Source organism: Ictalurus punctatus, chromosome 7, assembly GCF_001660625.3.
Source record: "Ictalurus punctatus breed USDA103 chromosome 7, Coco_2.0, whole genome shotgun sequence".
NCBI lineage: Eukaryota > Metazoa > Chordata > Actinopteri > Siluriformes > Ictaluridae > Ictalurus > Ictalurus punctatus.
In genome coordinates this window covers 15,919,468-15,936,875 of record NC_030422.2, presented here as the reverse complement: position 1 = coordinate 15,936,875, position 17,408 = coordinate 15,919,468, and the positions used below count along the sequence as shown (strand labels likewise).

The 17,408-nt window shown below is 39.1% G+C and overlaps 2 protein-coding genes across 7 annotated transcripts in view; both read right to left on the bottom strand.

Moving 5' to 3' along the window:
• Positions 1-1,456: 1,456 nt before the first annotated feature.
• ppargc1a (peroxisome proliferator-activated receptor gamma, coactivator 1 alpha) overlaps positions 1,457-17,408 on the bottom strand; it is a 40,914-nt gene continuing 24,962 nt past the window's right edge. For all 6 annotated transcript variants that reach the window (XM_053681397.1, XM_047156813.2, XM_017472439.3 and 3 more), the window contains 6 exons: positions 10,694-11,717; positions 9,802-9,891; positions 9,271-9,391; positions 7,396-7,517; positions 6,527-6,678; positions 1,457-4,292 (listed from right to left, as the gene is read on the bottom strand). In XM_053681397.1, coding sequence (XP_053537372.1) covers positions 4,189-4,292; positions 6,527-6,678; positions 7,396-7,517; positions 9,271-9,391; positions 9,802-9,891; positions 10,694-11,717 — 1,613 coding nt within the window. In that variant the 3' untranslated portion in view covers positions 1,457-4,188. The remainder of the gene's footprint in view (positions 4,293-6,526; positions 6,679-7,395; positions 7,518-9,270; positions 9,392-9,801; positions 9,892-10,693; positions 11,718-17,408) is intronic.
• Positions 14,306-17,403, bottom strand: LOC108267919 (uncharacterized). Its single transcript, XM_017472441.3, has 2 exons — positions 15,554-17,403; positions 14,306-15,165 (listed from the first exon to the last, which is right to left on the bottom strand). The coding sequence occupies exons 1-2, from the start codon at positions 15,780-15,782 to the stop codon at positions 14,759-14,761; spliced, it is 636 nt and encodes a 211-aa protein (XP_017327930.1). The 5' UTR covers positions 15,783-17,403; the 3' UTR covers positions 14,306-14,758.

The window sequence follows — 17,408 nt, the reverse complement described above, 5'->3', positions numbered from 1 at the left end:
CTTAGGATCAGCTACGAAAACTGATCATTTTATCCTAAATAAATACCTGCTAAGATCTAAGATTTATTAGCAAATGAAGAGCAGCTCGTTGGTATAGAACAAATAAAATTCCTTTGTCCTTTTCATCTTGAAAGGCAACACCTTAACAAAGTGTGCAACCATGTATACTTTTAGGAAAGGTTCAATCCCATAAGGGTTCTTCAGTTCCCTCAGGCAGAACGCTACAACACGGTACCCCTTTGATAAAATGTTTGTAGTAGAACCCTGATAGTAACCTAGATCCATTAAATATAACATAAAAAAAAACTTTTGAGGAACCATTTTAAGCCCGTTTATCTGATATCATGCACATGGAACTGGAACAGACCTTATCCAGAGATGCTGGAGCAGCATGGAGCATCCTGAAATAGCACACTGGAATCCTGGAAACATGTAGTGCAGCTCATGAGTATTGCTCGAACACTGAGCAGCATTTAATGCCGCCTTCATGTTTTCATGTTGTAATAGATATTATACCGACAACTGTTTGTGTCATAGTGTTTATATCCATTTTCAGTCTATCACTGCTCTGGTGTTTTCTGTATTTCTGTCAAATATGAACCCTTTTTTTTTGCATTCAAGTGACCAAAAGCTGTTAAGACTGATACGCAGCCTGAGGTGCATGAGGTGGACCCTCAGATGCTGTAGGTCCCTTTATCATCCAGTATGATTGCTGGGATGTGGGATTCTTCCATTATGAGCAAAAGGGCATGCTGAGGGAGACCTCCTGCCTGTGCATGGCTGCCCAGCCAAAATGAAAGAAACAGCTCTTTTCTCTGGGGCTCAACTGTAGCATTAATGAAAAAAAAAAATACAATTGGATTCCTTTGCTTTAAAATTTAATGCCTACTCCTGCCATATTTTTAAAGAGGAAAAAAAGGTTATTCACTGTCACTGTGAGATTTGCTTACAGGTTGAATAATAGAATGACTGATTACATTTCAATCTGACGTGCTGCTTAGATTGTGCAGTTTTAAAAAATTCAAAGAAAAACAGGGGATCCTCGTTTTATTTTAATTCATATCTGGGGTCCTGACAGAACAAGTTATGTATGTTAGGAAACAGACGCTGCAAGATTACCATTATTCATATCCCATGTTCTTGCAGAGTTGGCAAAAGCATAAACATCAGCCAAAAATAACAGACACTGTGCACAGTTAATATGGGAAATTGAACAATGTTGAAGTTCAATATGAAATAAACTTACACATTGCTGCTTCTGCTTCATTTGATGGATGTCCTTAAGGAACAAAACCCTCTTGTAAAGCTATTGAAAAAAAAGACTTTTTTTTTTTTAAAAGAAAAGAATCCAGTTAGAATTCTCAAAAATGGCTCGTGATTGTGAGTTTTGTTTTTCCCATCAAACAAGAAGACAAATGGAAGGAGGGGGAAAAACGAGTAGAACAAGTTAGAGGTGTCCAGTGCATTTCTTTGAAACACATTTCCCTTTATTGGCATGGTTGGACTGATGAGAATTGCACATAAAAAATAAAGTTCACAAGAAAATTGTACAATAGGTAAAACCACAAAGGCATTGGTAAGGACTCAGCAGAAGGCAACATGGATAGGGGACAAAAAAGAAAGGTAACAACCAACACCCTTCTCCTCTACCCCTGCCCAACCACACCCCACCCCACCCCGAGAATATAATCGATATAACCACACACATACACTTGCATTCGTATACACACACAAACACATCTTGTCCTTCCAAAATCAGCATGTTAATCAATAAACAGATTTGTACAGCAGTGGGAAATCCCTCAGTAGTTCACACTGATAAAAAGCCACACAGTCAAAAAAAAAAAAAAAAAAACCATTGGGGATTGCAATATATTGCTACTTAACGATTTACAAAGCATTTTTTTTCCTCAAATATCACAATGATTAAAGCCACATATCAAATGAGACATGACACCATTACCCAAGCTCTGCACAGAAAAAACATACTAGACAGGACAAGGAAGGTCTCTCTCTCTCTCTCTCTCTCTTTTTTTTTTTTTTTTTTACATTTTATTTCATCCCTTGTGATATTGCCTCTTTTTGTACACTCATCTATGCAGTCATATTTCACAAAAGGTGTAATGTGATCTGTTGCTATTAATACAAAGATGGGCTCTGTTGAAAAGAAACTAGATATTACTTGAACTAGGAACCGCAAGGTAACCTTGAGGTTCACTAGGACGGTAGTGCGATATTCAGACAGGCCCACACTTTTAATCAATTCTCTGATGTTATTCTGGAGTCTTAAAAAGACTGGTATTAAAATCCTTTTCTCATTCAGAGTAATGTTCAAAGAGAAGCTGTAATCTCCAACACACATTCAGCCAGAAGCAGACATGTGGTACTGTACTTGTAAGAGTTACCCATCTGTCAGTAGTAATGTAATATTATTCTCTCTCTAGTTTTTTTTCTTCTTCTTCTTCTTCTTCTTCTTCACATCTTTTAATTTCCCCTGTACAGTGCATATGATTCTTAGGTTTAATGGGATAATGGAATGAGTTCCCCAGTTTGGGACAGAGTCTAGATACCAGGTCAGATCAAACTACACAACAGCTTCAGCTAAAAGACAACTGTGAAAAATAATTTATTGCTTTTTTAAAATCTTTTTATACACATTTTGTCTTTTATTATTATTATTCTCTTTATAATTATTACTGTGAATAACATGAAGATTAGTGTTATAGATTTTTTTTTTTACATCAAGTAAAGTTTTTTTTTGTTTGTTTTTTTTTTTTTTAAAAATTCTGGAAAGAAAACTGTAAACTTTATTTTGGCATTCACATAACCAAGTGTATGAGGAGCAATGAGACAGATTTATTGTGGTGTGATGAAATACCTGCAAAATTAGTTTTATTGCTTTATGTGCTTTAGAAAAAGAACATGATTTTAAAATATAATTTAAAATGGCTGCAATCTGTGGAGAAGAAAACCATGTACCTTTTCATCATAACTGTTTATAAAAGGAGGAGAAAGCAGTATTTCTGTAGAACTTGAATGTTAAATAAGTCAAATAACAATATAAATAGCAAAATTTGTAAGGCGCATCATAGTCGATGTCAACCATAAATATTTTGATCAAAATACTGAAATAAATACATTTCTTCCTCATGAACATGAGTACATGAATTTATCTTTGAAAAAAAAGCAATCACATATTAGTAACAGTGAATTATTTAAAAAATAATAATAATAATAAAAATTATTAGTGTGCACAAAACAATCAATTAAAAAGTTAGTCTTTCCTTCAGAGAAAAAAAATCTTATGGTTGTGCAGTTATGGAAATAAAAATATTAAAATGTTTCATACATATGTCATGTAAGGAAAACACTGAGGAAGCTAAGAGATGAAACTATACATGATTAATGACATTTTTAAAACAAAAGTCTTTAAAAATCTGTTCACATGCTCCCCCTGAAGAGCACCCAATCTCCAAAGACATTTTATTTTTATTTATTTTTTACAATCATATCACTCCACATAACCACCATGTTGGTTATGCGTCACTGTAATGACTACAGATTAACATTCTCGATTAGGAAAAACTCCATCTTATAAAGGCTGCGTTTTACAGTGCATAGCTGTAACAAATAAAGAACTTTGCCTTGATATGTACACAAAATAAAAATATTCCATTTAATATCTGTAAATATTTGTTTATATCATTTCCCCCCCATCCCCCCACCCCAAAATGTAGACAATATTACCTTGTAGAAGATTCTAATCCCATACTCACTTAACAACATTGTAACACCACATCCAAATACCAGGTTAAATAAAAAAAGGCAGAAAAAGTAAAAATCAATCAAATAAAAACTGACTGAACAGGCTGCATGTTTTCACCCCTCAAAGCGCTGAGATTGGAGCAGTGCATGAAGAAAACAATCCCATGGAGATCACTGTCTCATACAGCAGCACAGTACAGGCACATATCTGTGCACTCCTCTAAAGGTTTATTGTCTAATCCCCAAAGGTAAAGTCTTTGCAGCAGCTATGTTCATGTAAACTTTGCTTTTAGATATACATATATGTTCTTTCTATATATACACACGTGTAAAACTTGTAGTAGTCTCATATTCAGAGGAGCGAAACAGCAGTGAGGTATCACAAATCCCTCGCTTTGCAACCAGCAGGTGTGGTGGAGCTCGTTACCTTCTCAGGCTACACTGGGCCTCGCGCAACAAGCTGTCGAAATCCATCGAGTCATATTTGCTTTTAGTTGAAGTTGGATCAAAGTCTTCAGAATGAGAGTCTGAAAAGAAGCAGGAGGTATTGACAGGATCAGACATAGATGCTGAACAAGGAAACCAGCCTTACAGTCTGGTGTGGAATCTCACAAACAGGTTATTAAATCTGGTTAAGACTGCCAGTTTTATGCAAATTTTAGTTTTGTTTTGGATTGAAATGCCATAAACTCAAAACCCATGACTTTTGCTTGGCTTTGCTCCCCTTGGAGCAAATGGATGTAATCTTACAACCCTTTCCCTATCTGCAGCTCACAAAGTTAACCACCACTAAAAAGTAATTCAACTTACAAAAAATATCAAATAAGGCTACAAATGAAAAAAAAAACACCATAATATCAAAGCCAGTGGGGTAAAAATGAAAAGCATATATTATGATTTGTAGCTGTGACAATAAATATGGCAGCCAGCTTCACAAATACACTCTCTAAATGGACAGCAGCGTAGTTGGGGTGTGTGAGAAATGGGAATGACCATGACAAGCAGGGAACGCCTGTTGTGATCTAATACTATAGCTAAACGGAGGATTGTGTCATGTCATGCACCTTGAAGGATGACAAATGCCCCTGTGCTCTACTTAGAATTAATGGACAGTTTCTTAAAAAAGGGTGAGAGGAGGTATTGCTTAGGTGTTATATTATTCATGTTACCGAACTCCGTTCCTGTATGTCTGAACGTATGGCTGCTATTGTAAGTAAAAACTTGTGCAAAACAATGGAGATCTCACATCCATGTGCTCCAGCATAAATACAGTCACCTAAACACAAGGTAACAAATGCCACCCAGCTCGCTCCTGGAGGATGCATTACAACCACCATCTAAATACCTTTGGCCTTACTCTCAGCCTCTGAAATACACTTTAATGTTCCCATTATTTGAAGGTAAGTGCACTTGTTCTCTTCCATTGACCTGCGTGGCCATCAGTGACATCAAGACAAATGCCTCCCAAATGCGTCCTCCAGCATCGTGCGTATCTGAACTCACATTTTGCAGAAAATAAATGTGAAGTGGAAAATCGACTAACTATTAAATCCGCCACCACCAGAGCCACCCCCCCCCCACACACACACACACACACACACACACAATTCTTTCCACTTTAACAGGAGCAAATGATCTTCCATTTGTCTTTAATGACCAGCATTCTGCATTGTCCTTAGGATTCCTCGCTTTATCACGTCCTTCTTTCCATCCCACAAAAAAAGCTAACTTACTCTTTCATCATGGAGAGAAATATTACTTCACACTCCCCCTTTCTAGGCATTATGATCAGATGTGAGTTTAAAATGATTTCTGTAGAACTCACATTATGTGCTGTTCTGGACAGATGGACGAGATGTCCAAGATGCCTAATGTCCAAGATGACTGAGAGTCACAGACAGGAGACATTTTGTAATACATGCTATTCAATCTAGGGCCTTAACATTGTATAGTTTTCTAAAAGCATTATATTAGAAAGAAACAGGAAGGGATGTGGGGCAGAAGGTAGACAAGAAATGCTTCTACTATATAAAAGGTAGAATAAAAGACCAGATAGAAACACAAAATGGCGAAAGAGAATCAAGAAAATATGAAGAGATGGGGATAAAATAAATTAAATCAGACACCCTAAGTCATACTCAATCACATTCTCTAACCCCCCCAAACACACACACCTGCCACACATCCCTACATGTAACTTAGTGTCATCCTGATATTGCCTCGGTTGAACATCCCAGCAGCTGGCAGAAGAGAGACATCCGCTGGGGAAATGAGCGGATCAGACTTGACCTTGCCTTCCTCAACTTTCCCTCCATTTTTACACCCCTTCCTTCCTCAACCACACAGGGAACCAAAGCATGAAATATACATGCTCAATGTACGGCATCAAAGTACCACAGGGAGCTTTAAAGCCACCGAACCGCTACTATGTTGATTTTCTACTACGCTGAGTACTTTATCGCACTCTATCACTATTCTCCATCACCAATACTATTGGTAACCATTGATTGTTTAAATTCATCAAGACACCACTATAGTGAAACGACATGTACAGCATCAGTTCAGTCCCTGGTTCAAAACAAGAGTGCCTGCTGAACTTAATATATCCATTTCAGTGGATATGGCAAAAACATTCTCTGATGTTAAAACATCACTCAACTTATTTGCTTCCCGGCTTTTCTTTTGTGCAATGAAAGACAGCCCTTTGTCAATTGTGAGTTCAGGTACTAATGGATGGCTGAAGCCAAGCAGGCATACTTACCCAAGTCTGTGTAATTGGATTTGCAGAACTGCTTTTGTCCACCGAAGCAGAGCTCGAACTCAGGTTCGTTCAGCCTGCGCAAGGTGTGTCCATTCTCAAGGGCAGCGAAGGCATCACAAGTGTAGCGGTAGGTGATAAAGCCAAAATTGTCCCTGGATCGGGAACAAAAAAAAAATGAAGCATGAAGTACACCAAAGACATCAGCCAGAAGCACTATGACAAACTATATAAATTCACAAATGTGATCAATACAATTGAGGCATTGCTATTTTTTTCTGGTTTATGATGTCCAAGGAGTATTGTCCTATTTCTATTCAAGCCAGTCTATTTTTGTCTAATATAGCTCATTTTTTAATTCAGCAGTGGGATTTATGCATGTCCTCTAATTCAACTGCCAGTGGGAACAAATATATAATTAAAATATTTTTTTAGACTAAAATAGTCTTAATTGACCCCTTGTGTCACAAGACAAACAATGTGCACTAGAAGTGGGTGATATGACAAAAGTATCACATATCACGATTCACATATCATAAATCATATACGATATGTATCCTGATATATAGGTTTGCTAGTGAACTGCTAGCAAAACAGTAGTGTTACATTTTTACCATTTTAATTGTTAAACATTTATTATAGCATTGTAACAACAAATCAGCAGTTTTCAGCAACTGTTATTAAAAAAGTGTTATAAAAAGACATCATGAAACCTGATATGTCAGAAAAGTGCATAGTGACATAACATAAAACGATATTGATATTATATCATGATTTTGCCTGTCCCCAGTTGCGTACACACACACACACACACACACACACACACACACACACACACACACACACACACACAAACTTGCTGAAACTCTTACCCGTTATATTTCAAGTTGATGGCACACTCCTCGATCTCGCCGAAAACTTCAAAGCGCCGCTTGAGTTCGGAGCGTGTGCTGTCAGCCCGGAGACGTCCAACGTACAAAACCCGCCTCTCCTCCTGGTCATTAAAGGCAAAACAGAGACGGGGATTAAAGAAGTATAGGGACTCAGTCTTTTCTCTCTTTCTGCCCTTAACTTTTTCTCCATGACTGCAATTAACATTAAACACTGTGGGAAAGCCAAGAACAGTACAGGGAGAGCGACTGAATAACTCTGCATTGCCTTTTCCTCACTCTTTCATCTTATGTGTGTATGCAGTACTGCTAAATCCTCTTTCTTATCCATTGTGTGAGTTAGTTCGAGCTTTCAACAGCCCACTTATGGAGAATGGTCCAGTTGGTGGCAATTAAGGATTGACCACAGACACATCATTAAAAGATTATAGCCTTTCAGTCCAAATGTACAGTGCTGCCGTGAATCTTTTAAGGAATAACAATGACTGGTTCATTTAAGTCAGATGCTGCTTTAGAACTTTATTCATCAGGGAACGAAACATTTAACTGGCCTCATGTTAAATCTGGTCTCCGTCATACCAAAAACACAGGTGAATCTTCTGTGTTTGATACAGGCTATAGTTCTCCTGTTTTTATCACGGCATATTGTAACTAGGTTACAGTGAATTAGCTGCAGAAAAAAACAGAATACTCTTCTAGAACATATATGTACATAATTCTGTTATAAGAACGTGCAGGCCTTGAGACATTTTTTTTGTACTGAAATAAGATTTATGCACTGGATATACGAGCACCTCCATTTTTGTTTCATATTCACAGACCTGCTGTAACTTGCACATGTAAATGAATTGCCTGACCGTAAAGTAATAGTAGACCTTGGCACTTTGATTAGACAAAGACATTACAAATTAACCACATTTGTTTTCAGTTCCATTTCCAGCCCCTCCTCCACCCCAGCACATTAGTGTAGCAGACAAACGTGTTTGCTGAATTGGTGGTTTAGTTGCTGACAGCTGATAAATGCAGCAAGGTTTTAAAGATGACACCTTGAGGCTGATGATTCGTATAAATCTCTCACATCCCCTGGCCCCCCCAAATCTTTCCTGACAGCTCGGTTCATGCTACCCATAATTGTCTTTCTGCCACTAAAGCAGGAGAAAAGGCAAACCGTGAGACCAACCCACACGTGCATCAGTTGATGTGTGAATTTTTCAGTAAAAGGCAGAACCAAGCTGGAAACCTGTCTCGTTTCACAAACTGATCAGGCAGAAAAATCCAAAGAATTGTGCTTAAGGGAATTCTATTTAAAACCGATAACTTCCCTAAATCTAAATTTGTTGACTCATAGTTCCAAAGCGTTGATTTCTTTCTTTTTTTTTTTTTAAACAAGATTATTCCCCCCCACTGCCTAGTCGATAACATTTAGCCTGTGGTGTGATTAATAGCATCTGACACCATTCAGAGACTTCAGAAAGATGTTAAAAATACACAACTGGGGGATAAAGAGGAAATGTGTGTAGCCTGTATGATTCAGAATTCTAGCTTTGCATGAACTCCCTTACTGGGAGACAGCAGGGAGAAGGATGTGAGCTTGGAGCAGACTGTAGTCAGAGCAGGGAGGGAGAAACAGATAGAATTTCTTCAAGTATGCACAAATGTGAGAATGTAGAAGAAGGTCAAAAAAGAAATACATTAATGCTATAGCTAATACTACTATTAATACTGCTACTACTACTACTACTACTACTAATAATAATAATAATAATAGTAATAATAATAATAATAATAATAACAACAACAATAATAATAAAGCGCATACATTACTAAAATAAAATATTGTGTGTTGTGTTCACTTACTATTGCTCTCTTTCGTTGTTTCTCCCTCTGTTCAGCCCTCCCTACCTCCCGTTTCTCATAGTCCCGCTGGTACTCCTCCCTCTGCAGCTGTTCATGCTGGTATTCCTCATAGCTGTCATACCTGTGTGAAAAAAAAGAAAAAAACACCAATTTTGTCACAAATGCAATCATGCTCTTATATATTATAGCATTAGATCCCTTGAGTAGTGTCACGAAATGGCTAGATCACAAAGGACTGAGTTCCATATTTTTTCCTGAGAGAAGAAGACAAACAAATGCATTAATAAGATGTCTTCTCACATCGCAAAAGGTTATGGCTCTCATAGGAGGGACTCTTGAGGGAACATGTCAGGAATCGAGCAGCTGCTTCTGTCAGCACAACTTCACATGCCATTACTTTCTGCTTAGTTTGAGCTTTGTGTCAAAAAGTAGAACTTTTTTGATCTGCAAATGGCTGACTCCCTTTGCAAAAAAGGAATCAAAATCTTCAAACAAGGTAGCAATACAAAAAAAAAAAAAGTAGATATTTACCTAGGCCTCTGACTGAGACCAGAGTGAGAGTTAGACTGAGGACTTCTAATAGTCCTGGATTTGAAAGTGCTCTCAACAGTATGATGAGACCTGCAATCAGAAGAGCAAGAAACATTTGTTTTTTTTTAAACGTAGGTAATTAAATGGAAAAGATTTTAAAATATACTGGCATGTACTGAAAATTGCTTCCATGTCATAGGTTAAATCAATAGTTAAATCAATCCTTTGCAGAAGTGGGCCTGAAATGCAGATGATCCATTTAAAGACACCTTTCATCAAATGTAAACTGGCATATCACTAAGGCTTGTGATGATGTGACTGTTCACTAGGAATTTGGAAGTGTCATTGAACCATCTTGGGAATGTGTGGAAGACGTGCCATTTTGAAGAGTTGTTTTATTTTTGACTTATTCTTTTAACAAGTCAAAACAAGAACAATCATAAAATAACAACTCATATATTTGCATAGAATAAGACTCTCATGCAAGCATTTTCTTCACACAAACTCACACCCACTTGTAATGCATTGCAATATATTGGTATGTTTAAGACTACGTGAGATAGTCCCCATTTAGAAGGTACACACAAGTTTTTAATGATATATAGATGTATGAATTCAGTAAGGTTACTTAATACCAATTTCTGAGCCATATAATAAATCAGCACAAAGTATAAATAATTTTGTCTATTTTGTAATGAATCACAGTGCCTTCCTAATGTACAAGATCAGGTCTGCACTAAAGCCATGCCACTGAATAACGTACTGAGAGGCTCAAGTTCTCCCCCTGACATCCTAGAGAGGAGGTTCTCCCTAAATGCTCTTTTCTGAGCTATGTACAACTGCAAAAAATCAGAGCACTGTAGAGATCATGATAATCCTAGCTGGTACTTACCAAGAGGGGGAGCAGTTATCTGGGGACTGGGAACAGGAGTAAGGAGACCTGGAGAGGGATCTGTATCTGTGGCGGGAGGAAGACCTGGAACGGGATCGAGAGCGGGAGTTGTAGAAGTGCCGTGGAGAGAGCAGAGTTGAGGGTGGCGAGACCGGGCTCTGGGAAGGCAAGCTGTTGGATGGGGAACAGGGTGGTGAGCCTTCAAAGAGCATCTCCAATGGAGTCCCTTCCCAAGAGCAAAGAAGATGCTCACGGCCCACTTCTAGGTCCTCAAAGTCAGGCAAGCCTGTGTCCATGTAGGCCTCAAAAGGGTAATAGTTCTCATCCCCAGAGTCACTTTCATCTAGTGGCTGGAACCCACTCTGCTCAGTCTCACTAAAAAAGGCTTGTTGGGGATTACCAAAGTGCTTATTGAGCTCTTCCCGTATCTCCTGGTCTCGCAGCAGCTTCCTGCCAACAGAGATGCACTCTTTAGAAGTTTTGGCACCCAGTGCAGGTCTGTGGTCCTGCCCCTGAGCTTCCTTGTCTGGACAAGCCTCCGGAACTATGGGGCAAAGACCTTGCAGCTGCCTTGCCAGAGAGGAAGATAAGGGACTGGTGGAAGACAAAGAGGATGTGAGATTAGAGAAGGCTGGCATGGTTGAGTCTTTAGGTTCTACATGCCGGCCCTCTACAGGCCCAGTGATCGTGGCAGCCAATGTGCCATTGTCTCGTTTTGTGCTTGAGGCCTGGCAATAATCATGATCACCAAACACACGGGGCGTGGGCCGCTTGCCCCGGCACTCTTCTAAGTTTCCCAGAGGCAGGGCAGAGGATGCCTTGCTCAGCTGGGCATACAGCTCAGACTTCTCATGGGCCTTCCTGCTGGAGGTACTGAATGGAAGAGAGCTAGGGCTTCCATTGTTCAGCTTGGCCTTCTTGCTCGTCAGGGCTGAAGAAGCTGATGACAGCTTGGTTTTGAGTGATACTTTGAAAAGGTTCTCTTGACTGACTTTATGAGGAGGTGTGGTAGGTGGTGTCAGACCTGTGCAGAAGAAAAGATATAGAGTATTTAAATTTATAACATGGGCATATGGTGTAATACAGTTCTACCAATTCAGTTCAACCATAGTCATATTGTACATATTGCAATAGCGAGAGCAATATAATGTGTATATGAAAAGTTTCTGTTTAATAGAAACTGATTGTGCAAGTTCATAGAGAGAATCTTCTTAAAATATCTACATTTTCAAGGAACCTGGGTGTTGATGGTTCACTCTGGTATCTATATGAACTACATGCCTTTGAATTTGGAATCAGAGTTTGGTGGCTGCTGGGGAATGTATTATCATTCTCCTTGGCTGTGCTACCTTATCCCCCCATGGCAGTCCCAACAGATTTATGTGGCACCAGATGGCATTTATATGAGAAATCCTGAGATGTGCCATTTTACGACATTGTTAATGCACTCGCACAAACAACTGAACCCTCTCTACACTCCCTCTTTTTTCTACTCTCTGTCTTGCCTGTCCGCAAATGATCTAGGTGTGTGTTTGATATTTGTTCAGTCGTCTGTATTTGACACTACTTGCATCTCTTTTATCATGTGATGGCTTTCTGGATTAGCAATAATCTAGGTATGATCATTATGTAGTCAAGGCAAGTTTGAGACTTAACTATGACTTGAGGATAGCCAGTCTTTCCATTCCAAAATAACTTTTCATGTGTGAGTGAAACACCATCATCACAAGAATGTGCATATAATTGTAAGATAAGATTCCTTATTGCATTTGGAATAAGTTACAAATAAATATATCCCACTCAGTCAGTGATGGATGTAACATTAAGAATCACACACCTGTGGGTTTTGGGTTTGTTTTTTCATCTGTTTCTACAACATGCACATGGATCTCTGGATAATAATTACCTACACCTTACATAGCTGGCCCTCATGGTAATCTAAGGTCCTGTTTACACTATTGCATTTTCGACTTAAAACGCATAACTTTTGCTACGGTTAGGCCTGTCGTCTACACTACTCTGACTTTTTTGACCCTCGAAAACGGAGACTTTTGGAAATGCTGAAGACCCCGTTTTAGTTTTAAAACTCCGGGTTTGTGTTTCAGTTTGCTGCCTGATTGGGTCTTCTGGATCATAGCGTATCCTTCCCTGATTCGTCAAGCCCCCATCATATGACCATTACACTACCTTGACAACAGTATAAACAATAACATGGAGACTGAACTGTAAGCTTTGCTGGCTTTGTTGTCATTTTTAGCTTTTTGTGCAGTTAAATTCTGTATTTTATAATACTGAAGCTGCCTGCTGAGGCAAGTTATGATTAGGACAATACTGAGGGCGCCCGTGAACGTACTCACAAAGGTAGCGTGTACCTTGTACTACCTGAGTGACGAGGGAAGGCTCTGAAAAACTGCGAATACATTTGGACTATCCAGATTAATTGCTTCGGTCATTATGCGACAAGTGTTTAAGGCCATCGCCATCATTCTGGGTACAGACTACATCAAGATACCGAAAACAGAGCTGAAGTTAATGAACTTGTCGCCAACTTCTATCAGACACACGGTATGCCGCAGTGCTTGGGGGCAACTGACTGTACACATGTCAAGGTCAAAAAAACTTTGTCTAATTCCACAAACTTTATTAACAAGAAGGGTAAATATTATTTGAATGTACAAGCTTTGCTTGACCGCAAGTACTATTTCATGGATGTTGTTGGTAAATGGCCGGGCAGTGTACATGACACGCACATATTTGCTAATTCACAAGTGAACGGCGACCTAAAAGATGGGAATATTCCCTCCTGCCCTAAACAACTGCTGGAGGATGAGGATGCTGTCCCTTCTGGGTGTTTCTTCTGGGTGATCCAGCTTATCCCCTGATGCTATATCTCATGAAAGAATACCCCAATGGCGGCGTTACCCCACAGGAGCAGTACTATGGACTATCAATTTGAAAGGCACGTATCGTGATCGAGTGCGCCTTTAGAAGTTCGAAGGCATGGTTTCTGGCTCTGAGGAGGGCCATGGACATAAACATGAAGGACCTTCCTTTTGTTATGTATGCTTATTTTGTGAAGCATTGTGAACTATTGCAACTATTGTGAAGCGCTCCACGAACCTATAAACGAACAATGCTTAAATACTGCTCTCCAGTACGAAAGGGACTTTCAGCCACCCACCAGAGTGGCTGAGAGAGCGGACAACGAAACAGAGAGGAAATGCCATAAGCCCATAAGCCATTTGAGCAGCCTACATTTAGAGCGGCATACAGCAGCCTACATTTTAAAAAAGCATATCCCTTGTTTCATTACATAACAAGTGTATGACTACCTGTGTGAGCTATGCATCTGTTTTTACCATGATCTATCTTTTATGTTTTTACTGCAATGTGGCAGTGTACTAATGGTACAAATAAATTCAACTATTTGAATTTGCATAGAGTTTGATTAAATACACACTAGCGTACATGCTAGCCTCGATTATCCATATTTATAAAGAAAAATGATTAGAAAGTAATAAACTTTTTTTTTTTTTAAATAGCATATGCTCAAACACAAAAATATCAAGGTAAATATCAAAATTGTAAACATTAAATATCACAACACAAAAGTCATAAATGATGTTTTAATTAAATCAGCATAAATACAAATACAAAATATTTAGACACATATCAAATTTGTACGTATACATTAAGTATGACTACACAAACAGATCACACCTGGAGCTATTTTAATGTGCAGATATAAATATAAGTAGCGCAACACAAATGGAACCAACATTACAAATGTTCTTTTGTAGTTTAGGCTACAAATGTGTGTGGTCACCATACAGTGAAGGTGAGGTGCTGTGCTGGCTATGTGCAGGTGGATTATACTCCCCAAGTGGTCTTCTTATGGGTGTGTGTGCATAGGAATACTAGTTTTCGTGAGGGGTGTGTGGTGATGGTAGAGGAATGTAACCACGGTTCCCTGAACCCATAATATGCTGCACCAGCATTTCAGCGTTTGAGTTCAGACGGTCTATTGCGGACGACCACCGGCCCATTGTCTGAACAAACTCATTGTCAGATGTTTAAAGCTGTTGCAAGTCGTCTTTTAATCTCCAGGTACTCCTGTGCAATAGCATCAGGGGAGAGTTTCCTCTTTAGCTTCTGTCTTCTGTGATTAGTCAGGGTAGCATCGAGTCTCTGGCGTCGATTTTCCATATCTGCAGACACAGAAACCTCTTCGACTCTTTCTCCACTGGAAATGGACAACTCTGCACCTGTCTGTTCCAAGACCGGGACCTCTGGTCCTACGTCGCTGGTCTCTATGCCAACTGATAATGTGAGTGTGGCTGGAGATCCTCCCCAAATTGACTCACAGAGTTCAAAGAACAGCAAGACCACACGTCCGTGGCCACTTTTCCGACCAGAGTCAACCACTTGCCAATAACGGATTCTTATGGCCTTTAGTTTGGTGGTAATGTGACCTGTGAACACAAAACACAACCTAGTTATATAAAGGCACATAGACACACACACAGACACATAAACGCACGCACTCACACACACACATATACATACATATATATATGTATATACAGGGCTCCAGACTAACATTTGAGAGCAGTAGCACCGGCATTTGATTATTTCTGTCACAATACCACGGTTACAGTTAGCGTTGCTACATTAAATCTATGGTTAATGTTGGTGATTAATGGTTATTGGTGATTATGGTTAAGGGTGATTATGGTTAATGTTGGTGATTACGCAGGTGTGACTGCGTAAGAAAATGTTTTCTGTTTAAATTTACTGATATTAGCCAGCGTTTCAACTTTTTAAAGTCAAAACATTATAGCAACGATAAGACCTACATACCTTTGGTGATCTCCTCCGTTTTGTGCAGATAATCCTTTCGCGTTGCCATGGCTTCCTCCGGTGGTGGATAGTGTTCCCTAAATCTGTCAAGTATGTCGCCGTATTTGTTTTGATATGTCTCCCAATCGACATTTTCGACTGCCATGGCCGCCTTGTAGTCATTAGTTACTTTTGAGTAACAATTCCACTCCGTCATCTGTCCACACGAAGACGTTTTCCTCGCCATCATGCTCACTGTTGTGCCAGTGACTGGTAACCAACTTCCTGTTTACACTTGTACGCACATGCCCAGTGTGCATGAATGGTCACGTGACATGCGTTTTTGGTCATGTAGTGTGGACGAAGATCGTTTCTGAAACGCAGTGGAAGCGCCGGTATGGACGAGGATCGTTTTCGTTTTAAAGCGGCATTTGAAAATGAAAACGCACTAGTGTAAACCGGGCCTAAAATGCCATGCAAGGAGTAACACACTGACTGTACTGGGTGCCAGAGATTCTATACTGTAATTAAAGCCCCACAGTAAATCTATTAGAGAAGAGGGGATTAGGGAGCAGTATTAAAACACCTACACTCTACATACTCTGCAGGTGCTTGGCTCAATCTCTGGCAGAAACTGTCACTGCTACAGAACTTCAGGAAGTCAATGTTCTGATTTTTTCTGGCTAGATGAACATTTAGTTTGACTAAAATATTTCTGCAAGACATGCATATAACTTATTAAATATTATCCAGCTGATATAGCAATTATTCTCCACATTTTTCTGCATTATCTCAGCATGGAGAGCTCAAGGTAGGCTTTGGGAATGTGCAACAGGACAGAACTAATCTTTAAGTGGAAAGAAATTGAAGTTCTTGCCTTGGTGACTGCTTTAATTTAATATCTAATCACAAATCTGGGTTGTGCAAGATGGAGATGAGTATGAGAATGTATGCAGTATATCTCTATTTAGTACTAAATGGAGCTGAAGAATGCCTCAGGCTAGGAGAAACACCCATGTGCAATAAACAGATTAAAAACTTAACAGTTCGTGATGACTTCTAAACCTACATTCAAGAGACCAAAATCTAACCTATCATTTTATTATGTTAAAACCAGACAAGAGTCTGATTTCTACACATGGTCAAATAAAAAGAAGCTGAGACAACTATAGCTTCCCTAAAACCTTCTAGAAATCCATGAGGTCATCTCAGTCTGTGACAACTACCAAACACAAAAGTGTTACCTTGAATCTCATTGGGTAGGTCAAATCTGTGCACATTACTGAGCGACCATTACTCAATGGTACATGGTAAATGAATATCAAATGGCCCATTCATTCTGACACACTGGGAGAAGAAAAGGGCAGCCATTTTGTTTTTATTGACCAGCAATGATTAATCTCTGCATGGGGGCTACTGGAATAATTACCTGCATGATTTACACTGAGATGGAAAAAGAGCGAGAAAAGGAAGAGAATTGCTGAAGACTTGTGTTTTAGCCTCAACTGACATTCACTTCATTTGGCTTTAATTGCTTTTTGCCTATAGCGTTCACCAAAACTCTTTATTAATAAAGATATAATGGACAGAAATTATGCCAGTAGGAACACTAAAATCCCTATCCATTGACCCCATTTGGCAAATGACACCAGTCCCATAAATACTGGACATAACACTGAAAATTGTGGCAGTGTCCCTAATGTAATTACATACATACATAGGTGCAACAATATACCTAATGTCAGCTAATCAAATTGAATCATAAAACTAATGAAAACAAGTTTTGCTACAAGTTGGCGGATTATGAGCAAGAGGCACTGTCTATTGATTGCTGTAGGATGCTATAGGCTATTATGAGAAAAATTTCCTTTGCCTA

What these genes read in the sequence shown, in the direction of transcription:
- LOC108267919 (XM_017472441.3), bottom strand. Translation starts at nt 15,782, where the DNA reads ATGATGGCGAGGAAAACGTCTTCGTGTGGACAGATGACGGAGTGGAAT. An exon ending in AACGGAGGAGATCACCAAAG is followed by an intron (nt 15,166 to 15,553) that starts GTATGTAGGTCT and finishes TTGTGTTCACAG; the next exon opens with GTCACATTACCACCAAACTA.